We start from the raw sequence: 11,568 nt of genomic DNA on the forward strand, positions 1-11,568 counted from the left end.
GGGACTGGAGATGGACAGGGAACATGGGGCAAGCTAGGCTTTATATACCTTGGTGAAGGTGGTGGAGCCAGAGGCCATCAGAATTTGACGCACTCGGTTGTGGAAGCGCTGCATTGACTCATCATCCACACGCAAGAAACACTGAGCTGTCCGCTCCTTAGTAACCTAAACCATATGGTCAAGGTTAATTTGTCTCTGATATTGCCACAGAAGCAAGGCCCAACTCTGACCCCCGCCCCCCTCCCCACTCAACTCTATCCACCCAACAAAGCTCAATCGATAACGAAAAGGTGTGGTGTTCCTCACCCCGATGCAGCCCAGAGGTACAGGGGTGGTAATGCTGCTCCAAGCCCCTTTCCAGACTATACCTCATTCTGTAGGTTCCAGACCCCATCCTTGTGGGTGAACTCCTCATAGCTGGTGCGGCATTTAGGTAGGATGCGGCACTCAAAGCCACACATGTTGAACAGTAGGTTGGGGTTGTCCTTACTGTACACAGACACGAAGCTGTTCTCCCACTGAACTGTAGTCACTGACCGTGGAAGACGGTTCTTGATGTCCCAGAACACTGCTCGACCCCTGCTCACAGGGAACATACGGTCACGTGAGTCTCCTGGAACCTGAAGGAACCTCCCTCAGAAGGCCAGACTCACAAATATTCTACAGAGTACACTCCTCCCACCCAGGACACAACCTCATAAATTCCCTCTGTTCTCTGGGTCTCTCAGGCTGATGTCCTTCCAGCTCCCAACTTAGACTCACAAGTTGACATCATGCTTCATGAGGCGCATGCGGGCATCTCGGGGCCAGCACTTCTTGTTATTATAGCCAACGATATTTTCGTTGTTGGGGTCAGGGTGCTCTGTCAGGTAACGCTGGATCAGGTCCCGAGCCTCATCTGCTGTGAACCTGTACCAGGCAACACGCAGTGCTGAGACTGATACAACCTGGGATCCATGAGCCCTACAGCTCTGCAGATAAAGCTCACCTCCAACCCCCACCCGACGCATAGGACTTCATTCCATTTTAAAGCCTCAACCCACCATAATTCAACTAAGTTACAAGAGCTATGTCCAGAGGCTGGGCATATGCCTCAGTGCCCTGCAAGGATACAAATCCAGGCAAGCCCTCACCTGAAGAAAATGTGGATACGATCGATGTATCTGCAGAAGAGACGGATGGGGTGGGCAGCCTCCGTGGCTATGTCCTGGAAACTGAGGAAGTCATTTGGCATCTGAGGGGGCCCAGCCATCTCACTGGCCCGGTGCAGTCCTAGCACCAGCAAATCCATCACCAAGCCATAGTACTGCACGATGAATGAGGCAAACTGCAGACCTCTAATGATCCCGTAGGAATTTGTATGGTTCATGTCCTAGAAAGAAAGATTTACAACTCTGAACAATTCTTTTTTTTTAATTAATTAATTAGACAAACAGAGATCACAAGTAGGCACAGAGGCAGGCAGAAGAGGTGGGAGGGAGCAGAAGTAGGCTCCCCGCTGAGCAGAGAGCCTGATGTGGGACTTGATCCCAGAACCCTGGGATCATGACCTGAGCTGAAGTCAAAGGCTCAACCCACTGAGACACCCAGGTGCCCCCAACTCTGAACAATTCTAAACTCATGGCCATGTCTCACGCCTCTCTGGGTCCCATCCTCCTTGGTCCTCCCCTCAGCAAATCCTACCTTAGAGAGCCAGACACACCCCTCCCCAATTCCTTGACACCCTGCCCCTAAGACACACCTTATAATTGATGACAACGTTGTTCTTGGCTGTCATGTAGTCAGCTATGTTGTGGTCTACGATGAGTCGCAGCAGTCTGTTAAGCAGGGTCAAGTCGATCTTTTCATACATCTTCTCAAAGCGTGATTCCAGCATGACATTGCACTCACCCTCACTTGTCTCCCACACATCCTGCAGATTATTGATGCCTGAGGAGTAAGCAGACAAGTCTCCAGCAGGTTAGAAACTCCCTTCCAAGGTTAGTGCCTGCAGTCCCTATCACAATCCATAACCTTGTCCCACTCCACTCATTCACCTGGACTGCTAAGAGTGTCAGCTTTGCTTGATTTAACATCAACGCTATTTCCCTGGCACTATGCAGCAAGAGAATAAACTAATTACACAGCCTGGATGAGAATTTTGATGTACAACTCAATTCACTTCAAATTAACCCAATTCACCTCAATCCCCAAGGACAAAACCAGAAAAGCTTTACCTTGACACCACTTGTAAACAAGCAGAGGAGGTGGTTCTGTGTCAGCAGGCTTGATCCAGGGCGGGAAAAGGCGGCGCTTGTCAGCTTCATACCAAAGGTACTGGTCTAGGTAGGCATCAGTGATCTTCTCCAGTGGCTCCACGTCATATACGGGCACCAGGTGGCTATAGAGATCCATGAACTCAATGCCCACCTGTGGGACAGGGAAGCTGGCTTACTCGGATCCACCAACCACCTGAGGCAACCCAATACCCTGGATGCCATGAATGAATAGCACAGCCAACAGCACACTTGGGGGCCAGCTTACTCACTTCTTTAAAGGCTCTCTGTGTGAGGAGGTGACGCTTGATCCGGGACAATGCCTCGTGGGGGTTGTCATAGGCTTGCTCGATCAGACCTAGCTCCTCCCTCTGAGACTGGTTTAACCGAGACTTCACACTGACAAGGAAACAGGAAAGATGAATGGGAAAACAAGAGGAAGCCAAACCCAGAAAGGACTGAGGCTAAACATCCTTCCTTTGGGCTCTGACAATGACGCTGATCTCCCTGCTCTCACCTTCCCAAAGGAATCCACCTACTCTACCCCTCACCTGTAAGCTTCCTTGAGCCGCTCCAACGCCAAGATGAGCAACTTGGTGTCATGTTTGTAGGAGAGTGGGGGGAATGGGATGGGTGAGAACCTCCGGCTCTCCAACCAATGCACAGTGGTGGTATACACTGCCACCGCTTCCTCTGCTGTGATGTATGGCCCATCCTGTGAAACAGACATGATAATCAGCCTCCCACCATAGCCTAATCCCTATGGACAAGGCATGGTCCCAACTCTGCAATCTATCCCTCTGCCCACTCCCCACAGCCTAGCCAGAGCTGCCTAACCTTCAGGTAGTTGTGCTGTCGCTCCTGTTCTGCCTTCAGATAGAGCCGAGTGAGGCGGCCCAGGTTCTTTTTGCAAACAGTCTTGTCCACAGTGGCTCCACGGCGGATCCGTTCTCGGTTGTAGTGGGCAGTGTTGGTCCACCAATCAGCCTTGGCCTTCACATATCGAAGGATCATATTCTCTATAGGTGTTGGCAGCCCAGGTACCTGAAAGTACAAAAGGCACAATGAAAAAGTGATAGCAACCACACAGCTCCCAAAGGGAGCCCAGGAGTACTAATCCCACCCCCAGGAAGATGATGTCCATGCCTTCCCCGAGTTGAGGCGACACCCACCTTCCAGGGAATGTTAGCTTTCCAGCAGCGCCAGGCTTCACTGAGATGCTGCAGGATCGTCCGGGCCTTATTCTGTTTGATTCCCTCAGGCATCATGTCCAGAATGTCATGCATGACAGCTGCCCGAAGCTCAAGGTCAAAATGCGACTCCACTCGCTGCTTTGTAACAGTTTTTGCCACCCCCTTAGAGTGTCGACCTAGGAGTAAAATTGATTAAAAGCAAGATTCATTGCTTTTAATCGGTTTCTACCATCACGCACCCTCATCAATCACGGTTACACTGAAATCAAGAAGTATAAACAGTGTCCACACACCTGACACATGCAAAAAAGACAAGCTATCTCAAGACATTCACAACTATGCTTCCAAGAAATTTCCATCCTACAAATGCAAAATGTCCTAAAGGCCCCAGAAAGAAGCCCAAGAAACCAAATACTAGGTCAGAATCACTGGAGAATGGGACCTCTTAGAGGCAATCAAGCAGGAAGGGATTCTCAGTCTCAAACAAGGGAAGGGGATACAAAGGGAACATACGATCTACCTCTGAAGCAACAATAAAACACAAGCAGGACACAGAGAAAACCACTCACCTTCGAACTGTCGGGCCAGGAGGTTGCCCAGCCACCGTTCCAGCAGAGGGGTGATGCCACGCATGAAAAACAGCCAGACCCGCCAGCCAGCAGCCCAGAAGCCACAGCCAGGGCCCTTCCCTACAGGGCCCTATGGTCCCAAGCAGAAATCAAGAACATAAGTTAGCAATTCATTTAGAGAACCAAAGGAAACCACACATAGGTGGGATCAAGAGGAACACATCTTAGACGACAGAGTGAAAAAGAGGCAAACTCTGCGACCTCAACATCTGAAATATAGTAAATGAAAAATTCTAAGGCAAAAACCAGTAACTCAGATTCTCTCTTTAAAGGCAGCTTTTGGGATGCCTGGGTGGCTCAGTCAGTTAAGCATCTGCCTGCGGCTAAGGTCATAATTCCAAGATCCTGGGATCGACTCCCGCATTGGGCCCTCAGCTCACAGGGAGTCTGCTTCTCCCTCTGCCTTCCACTCCCCCTGCTTGCGCGTGCACACTCGCTCTCTGGCAAATAAATAAAATCTTCAAAAAGGGGGGAAAAAAAGATAGCTTTGAGGGAAGAGTTATAATTCATAAGGTGAGGGCAGATAACAATACACTTAGAGCCTCTAACTCAGTCCCAGTTAAAAGCCCTGACTAGACCTAAAAATTAAACTGGATCTGAAACTCAGGGTCCTGAGATGGAGCCCTGCATCAGGCTCCACCCTAGTGTGAAGCCTGCTTAAGATTCTCTCCCTGTCCCACTACCCCACTACCCCACCCCCTCACTGCCTGCCATGAGTGAATGAATGAATAAAGGAACTGGATAGAGAAAGTGGGAGTACGAGGGCAGGGTCCCACCGTGTTGAAGCGGTAATAGATGAGATGCTTCAGGTCCTTGCACATGCGAATCTGCCGCATCAGCTTGTATTTGTACCGGTACATGCCCGTCAGCTGCCCCACGTGAGCAAAGATATACTGCAAACCATCTGCCAGCTGCAACACAACGACCCCATCGGGCTTTAAGCTAGAGCCAGCTCCACGATTAGCTCAGGCTTCTTTCAGCTTCCCTACCAGGGGCAGGGATCAGGGCTACCTAGCCTCACCTGGAAGGCATCCACATTGCCCAATCGATACTGCACGTGACTATCCACCACCAGCTTGGTTAAACGCAGAACTTCTCGACACAGATGGAAAGCATTTCCGAAACGAGATTTCTTTCTTTCCTGGAGAAGGTGCCAGGAATAGAAAAAACATTGATCAGCAATGGTCCCCACTGGAGGGACGCCTTCGAAAGAGCAAAACCAGTCCACCCCTCAAGAAGATCCCTGAGACACAATGCACACACCTTGGTGGTGAGGGTCTTGACAGGTTTAAGGTTGAAGTTGTAATCCAGGTGCAGATAGTTGAGGTTTTTCCGGTGAATGAGAAGGTTGAGCATGTTGTAGCCCTGGCGGCACACCTGCAGCCCCACCTCCACCCAGTCCAGCTTCGTGGACTGAAAGAATTTGGTGGCTTTGAAGGAGCGAAACAGGTACCTGGAGTGGAAATAAATGGGAGAGGAAGAGTTAGCTTCCTGGTTAACTCTGGAACAAAAGAAGTCTGGGCAATGACCCTCAGGCACCCTACCTCTTCTTTTGGGCTTTAGGAGGCCGGTGCTTCAGGGCATTCAGCACATAGTACTTCAGTAGTTTCTGGTAGGAGACTCTCACTTTCACAGGCTGTCCGGCAGGACAATGCTCCCGATACCTGGGAAAAACAAGCCAACCAGAGCTAGCCCGTGGGAAAGGCTGCATGCCCACCCAGTTGGGATCTTTTCTCCTATACATCTACTACCATCCCCCCAGGCAGTCTTACCAGTTCTTGACAAGGGGGATGTCTAGGGCGCGGCGGGTGCGACCAGAGCGTAAGTTGAAAGGCCGTGGGGCCCAGAGCAGAGCAATACCATTGGCTGTATTGTCTGTGTAGAGGGGTGTGTCTTTCAGGAAGGGCTCCACAAACTCTGGGAGCTCAAACTCCTCATCATCATCAGGCAACGGTTCCTGGCTCTGAAAGAACAACCCCCAAGGGTTCAGCTCCCATTGAACTGGGCAGAGAGTTGGGATGAGAGGGAAACTCTCTGGGGCCAAGCACAATGGCTCCATCTACCATGGAAACTGCGCTGCCAGACAAGAGAAGCCCTGAAGGGCCAGGGCAAAAAGGGCCAAGGGAACAGAGAACAAGTCAGGACCAACCAGGAACGCAAGCATCACTCCTCACACCCCACTGGCTCACCACCAAAGGTCTCCCAAAAGAGCCCCAATACCTTAAATAAACACAAAAAACTATGGTAGGGTAAGGAGGTCTGTTAAGAACACTACGGAACATAGGTAAACATCAAAAACATTACTCCAAGTGTAAAAGGCCAATCACAAAAGACTACATACTGCAAAATCCCATTTATATAAAATCTCCAGAATAGGCAAATCTACAGATTTGCCTCCCAAGGAAGAGAGGTTCAAGGGAAACAGAGTGACTGCTAATGGTATGGGGATTTCTGGGACGATGAAAAGGTTCGAAAATTGCCTCTGGGAATGGCTGAACTACTTCGTGAACAAACTAAAAACCACTGAATTGTACACTTAAAATGAGTGAGTTTTATGTGTATATGAACTATATTTCAATAAAAGGACTGGAAGAAACCCAAAATGCAAATAGACCAGAATATACTACAGATATGTCCCAATCACAGAAACCCAGATTATACCAGTAACTTAGTTTGAGCCAAGTGCTGAACTGTCAAATTAGCTTAAAGCTCAAGCGGATTGGGACGCCTGCGTGGCTCAGTCATTAAGCATCTGCTTTCACCTCAGGTCATGATCCCAGAGTCCTGGGATCAAGCCCTGCATCAGGCTCCCTGCTTGGCGGGAAGCCTGCTTCTCCCTCTCCCACTCCCTCTGCTTGTGTTCCCTCTCTTGCTGTGTCTCTGTCAAATAAATAAATAAAATCTTAAAAAAAAAAAAAAAAAAAAAAGCTTGGGGCGCCTGGGTGGCTCAGTGGGTTAAAGCCTCTGCCTTTGGCTCAGGTCATGATCTCAGGGTCCTGGGATCGAGCCCCGCATTGGGCTCTCTGCTTAGCAGGGAGCCTGCTTCCTCCTCTCTCTGCCTGCCTCTCTGCCTACTTGTGATCTCTCTCTGTCAAATAAATAAATAAAATCTTTAAAAAAAAAAAAAAAAAGTTCAAGGGGAACACTAAACAGGATGACAAACATGTCTCCCTTAGCTGAATTTTTATCTAGTAACACTTCAGCCAGCCAGGAAATTTCTCTTCAAAGTACTAAGGTCAGGGATGCCTGCATGGCTCAGTTGGTTAAGCATCTGCCTTTGGCTCAGATCATGATCCCAGGGATCCTGGGATCGAGTCCCACATCAGGTTCCTTGCCCATCAAGGACCTGCTTCCCCTGCTTCTGCTCTGTCTCTGACAAATAAATAAAATCTTTTTTAAAAATCTTTAAAAAAAAAAAAAAAAAAAAAAAGGAACAACAACATCAACTAAGGTCAAACATTCCCTCTTCTCACCTTGACGGAGTGCCTATGAGAAATTGGGTTGATCAAAGGATCAAAGTAGAAAGCTGGGAGATCAGGATCCTCAGTTTTGATGAACACAACATTAGGAGTGTGGTACCTAAAATGAAAGAAGAGTAAGCAAGCTCAGGTTCTCCGGCCCTGGCCCAACCCTCTCTTTCCCACCATTGCTTCAGCTCTCACCAGGTAAGGTGGACATGGTGTGGAAGGTTGTTGTACAGGTAAGGAAAAGCAATCTTGTATTCAGTGCGGATAGGCTGCCGGATGATGATCTTGTTAATATCGTTGAATTCATTCCAATCTTCATCCCTAGGGCACAAAATTAAAGATGAGCAGGCTAACTGGGGAATTTGGAAACTACAACAGGATCAAGATTAGATTTTATTCAACCCAAGGTGCCTATAATCCCTAGTATCTCCAACTTACTGGAGATTGATGTCTCGAACAAGAGGTTCAAATTTGGGGCCTCCAGGAATAGCCATATTGAGTGCTTTGGAGGTAAAGAAGGCCTTCAGATCAAACAGATAGAAGTAGTTGTCATCTACCAAGTCTGTCAGGAGCTGATTGGCCAGGCGGTAGAGAGTAGACATCATGGGCAGTGTGAACTGCCAGCGCTGGTAAGTAGAGCCATTCACATACCTAGGAAAGAAACATAGGCCTATGTCAGGAAGAATACCTAGCCAAGCCATTCTACCTATTGCTCACCCAGGACTCCTTCTGGATTTTCAAAAGTCTAACAGGAACAGAAACTCCAACCACCACTCACTTCCGGCTGTCCCTCAATGGCTGGTGGTCATAGAACCAGTCCAATACAGGGGCATCCTCCTCAGGGTCCAGCTCTAGCTGAATGGCCTCCAGTGGTTCAACATCTAGGATGTTGTCAGCATAGTCCAAAGGTGGCTCCTCATCATCAAAAGGGGGGAAACGCATCCTCTTGAAATGCCTCCTGTCTCTTTTTTCTCGACGCATCATAATCCACATTGACCTAAAAGTCAGTAATGTCACACTATGGTTTCCACCCACTGCCCCCAACCATCAGAGCCGCCGCCGCCGCCACCACCACCACCACCACAACTACCACAACTACCACCACCACCACAACTACCATCACCAGCGCCAACAATAGCAACAACCATATTCCAGCCCTTCGTACCCCCACTGAGAGATGTAGACAGGTTCAATGACCCAGGGAATCTCATTGACAAAAGAAATGGCTCCAGTGATGTGGTACAGCACAGGCACATCCCGAATCTGCTCCCAAGGCATAGGCATGTTCTCCAGGAGTTTGAGGACTGCATGGGGCATGTATTTGAGGGCACTGCAACATCAGGGAGAGAGAGGACGTAAATGACAAGGTGTTCTGCTACCTGTACCGCAGAGAAGCCACATAGTTATCACAGTATAGCATTCCACAGGAAAGCTTGCCTTACAGTCCAAACTCTCAAACGTAGCACACAGGCCCTCCCTGACCAAGAACCCTGTTCCCCAGCCTCCAACTGTGTCACTCTTGCTCTTAAACTTCAGTCTACAATATTGGGTTTCTGTACCTTTATATCAATAGGTGTCCCTCTAAAAACAGCTTTTGGACTATTTACTCTCTGTACCTTCCCACAAATAATAAAATACTTCTCATATTTTATCGTAACCATCTTTCTCATATCTGTAATGCCACTAAACCATAAGATCCAGAAAGACCATTATTTTCTATTCACTGCTCTATCCCTAACCCCTAGCACAGTTCTCAAAAAACATTTTTTTTTAATAAATAAACAAAACATCTATGGCTATCTTTTTAAAAATAGCTATCTCAGACCAGTTTATTAAGTGGCTAACATTTTTACATCCAAATGGAAAAGAGATTTGCTAAGGCACTTATACCTGTATTCACTCAGCTTGGAACCACAGAAAAACAAGAGTATAGAGGCCTCAGGAGTTAAATATCCTGAACCTCAGAATTCTGCTGAGGAGTTACAGGTAACAAGAATGTAGTGTCCTCTTATGGATTTCAACCCAAAGATAGGGACATCTTATCATAGCTTCAACAAGATAAATTAGTACCAAGTCAAGAAAAAAAATTAGGGGGCGCCTGGGTGGCTCAGTGGGTTAAGCCGCTGCCTTCGGCTCAGGTCATGATCTCAGGGTCCTGAGATCGAGTCCCGCATCGGGCTCTCTGCTCAGCGGGGAGCCTGCTTCCCTCTCTCTCTCTCTCTCTGCCTGCCTTTCCATCTACTTGTGATCTCTGTCAAATAAATAAATAAAATCTTAAAAAAAAAAAAAAGAAAGAAAGAAATTAGGGCAATCAAGAGAAAAATATCACAGAATCCTAGTTTCCTCTCTTCTCCTCTAACCACCAAGACCGGCTGTCATAGAGGATTCTTGTCGCAAAATGACAGAGCAACTATCCAGGATAGCAACCTACGGGACAGGGAAAAGGGGAAAGAGCCATACTCCAAATTCCAAGAGATTCCTTACCCCAAGTAGACCCTTTTGTCATGACGAAACTTCCTGTTGGTCATGTCTCCATGGTCTCGAATGATCTTCCTAACATGTTCTGGGGGCATGTCTTCCTTCTGAGCATCCACAAATCCAAACTTCCGTTTTTCCGCATAGCGTTTGGCCTGTAATTGCTGCCATTTTCGGGCTACAAAGACAACTCAGTTTAAACAACTGCACACCCTTACCCTAATCATCCCCACGTCTCATCCCAGGGTAAGCCCCTGTCAGGATGTAGGAGTTAGAGGTGGGCATAACAGGAGCACTCCTTAACAATTCTCTTATCTCACTCTGCTTTACTTTTTCCTTTATCACATTTATGCAATTTTATTATAGATCCTTAAGTTTTTTATTGTCTACATCCCTCATTGCAACTCCACCCACCAGGGCAGGTTTTTGGTTTTCTTTTTTCCATTGCAATTGCGTCCCCATGGCTTGGATCAGTGGCTGTAAATAACAGACACCTTTAAACACGTAATTAGATGAGAAAATAAATGGGGCTGTAAGTGAGCGGGCAGCTTATGCTCTGAACCTTGCCAAAACCGGGAAAGGCAAACCCGCTGCGCGCAGGCGCACACCCGCCCTAAGCCTCGGGGCCCGCAGGCGCCGCTCCCGCACGCGTTCTTCACCTTTCTCTTGCAGCTTCTCCTCCGACATGTAATCTGGCAATGGCGCTAGAGGGCCGGGCACCGGGTTACCCGGCCCTCGGTAAGGAAATACTCCGGCCATTCCCGGAGAATCTAGGAGACAGAGAAAGAAAAAATGTAACGAGCAATAGGGCCCAAGCCCAGCAAGAACACATCGACACCCCCGGCCTGCAGTCCTGCTTTGCTCAGAGTTCTCCCAGCCCGGCCCATCCCAACCTTCCGGTTATCCAGCCCGACCCCATCACGCCTCCTGCAGCCCAGCCCTTAAAGCCCGCAACGCACCCCCACAGGCCCTCTCACAGACGGTCGCTTTCTTCACAACGCAATGGCGGCAGACCTACGTCCGCTGCGCGTTCCCAACGCCGGGAAGTACGCAAATCTCGTTAAGCAGCTCATCCAATAGGAGCCCGGGTCCTCAGACGGATTAGAGAGCTCACCAATCAGACTTGCATATAGGGCCAGAGGGGGCGGGCCTATAGGCGGAAAGCTAGGAACGCAAGAAGGTGGGGTCCGGGAGCGCAAGCCCCGCCTGCCGCCTTTTTCAGGTTTCCTTGGGGACCGGTAGTAGGTGTTCCCTCGCCTTAGCGTCCGCGATTGGGGGCCATCAGACTACCACAGACCTTATTTTTGAAAAATAAATTTGTTAACATCTGCATTTTACACTGTGTCTAGTTTCGTAAATGTACCCTTGAGGTCGGCTAGCTCCGAGTCCTTCAGTCCTTTGTTCATACATTCATTTATTAAGCCCTTGTTTATTGAGTGCCCAGTATGTATCAGAGGTTGGGAATGCAACAGGGGAAAAAGCCAAACCTGGGCGCCTGGGTGGCTCAGTGGGTTAAGCCGCTGCCTTCGGCTCAGGCCATGGTCTCAGG

General features: G+C 48.7%; 1 protein-coding gene across 1 annotated transcript in view; it reads right to left on the reverse strand.

Moving 5' to 3' along the window:
- The window catches only part of PRPF8 (pre-mRNA processing factor 8), a 36,562-nt gene extending 25,480 nt beyond the window's left edge, over positions 1 to 11,082 (reverse strand). The window contains exons 1-24 of the mRNA XM_047706293.1: positions 10,979 to 11,082; positions 10,679 to 10,789; positions 10,029 to 10,197; positions 8,710 to 8,874; positions 8,323 to 8,541; positions 7,983 to 8,195; positions 7,740 to 7,865; positions 7,551 to 7,656; positions 5,850 to 6,040; positions 5,622 to 5,741; positions 5,341 to 5,530; positions 5,099 to 5,218; positions 4,854 to 4,988; positions 4,018 to 4,147; positions 3,428 to 3,624; positions 3,093 to 3,299; positions 2,807 to 2,970; positions 2,528 to 2,654; positions 2,217 to 2,409; positions 1,742 to 1,929; positions 1,134 to 1,372; positions 763 to 909; positions 369 to 579; positions 49 to 165 (exon numbers count right to left, since the gene is read on the reverse strand). Of these exons, the coding sequence (XP_047562249.1) occupies positions 49 to 165; positions 369 to 579; positions 763 to 909; positions 1,134 to 1,372; positions 1,742 to 1,929; positions 2,217 to 2,409; positions 2,528 to 2,654; positions 2,807 to 2,970; positions 3,093 to 3,299; positions 3,428 to 3,624; positions 4,018 to 4,147; positions 4,854 to 4,988; positions 5,099 to 5,218; positions 5,341 to 5,530; positions 5,622 to 5,741; positions 5,850 to 6,040; positions 7,551 to 7,656; positions 7,740 to 7,865; positions 7,983 to 8,195; positions 8,323 to 8,541; positions 8,710 to 8,874; positions 10,029 to 10,197; positions 10,679 to 10,778 (3,774 nt within the window). The 5' untranslated portion in view covers positions 10,779 to 10,789; positions 10,979 to 11,082. The remainder of the gene's footprint in view (positions 1 to 48; positions 166 to 368; positions 580 to 762; positions 910 to 1,133; positions 1,373 to 1,741; positions 1,930 to 2,216; positions 2,410 to 2,527; positions 2,655 to 2,806; positions 2,971 to 3,092; positions 3,300 to 3,427; positions 3,625 to 4,017; positions 4,148 to 4,853; positions 4,989 to 5,098; positions 5,219 to 5,340; positions 5,531 to 5,621; positions 5,742 to 5,849; positions 6,041 to 7,550; positions 7,657 to 7,739; positions 7,866 to 7,982; positions 8,196 to 8,322; positions 8,542 to 8,709; positions 8,875 to 10,028; positions 10,198 to 10,678; positions 10,790 to 10,978) is intronic.
- Positions 11,083 to 11,568: the final 486 nt, after the last annotated feature.

This window comes from Lutra lutra, chromosome 16 (genome assembly GCF_902655055.1).
Source record: "Lutra lutra chromosome 16, mLutLut1.2, whole genome shotgun sequence".
NCBI lineage: Eukaryota > Metazoa > Chordata > Mammalia > Carnivora > Mustelidae > Lutra > Lutra lutra.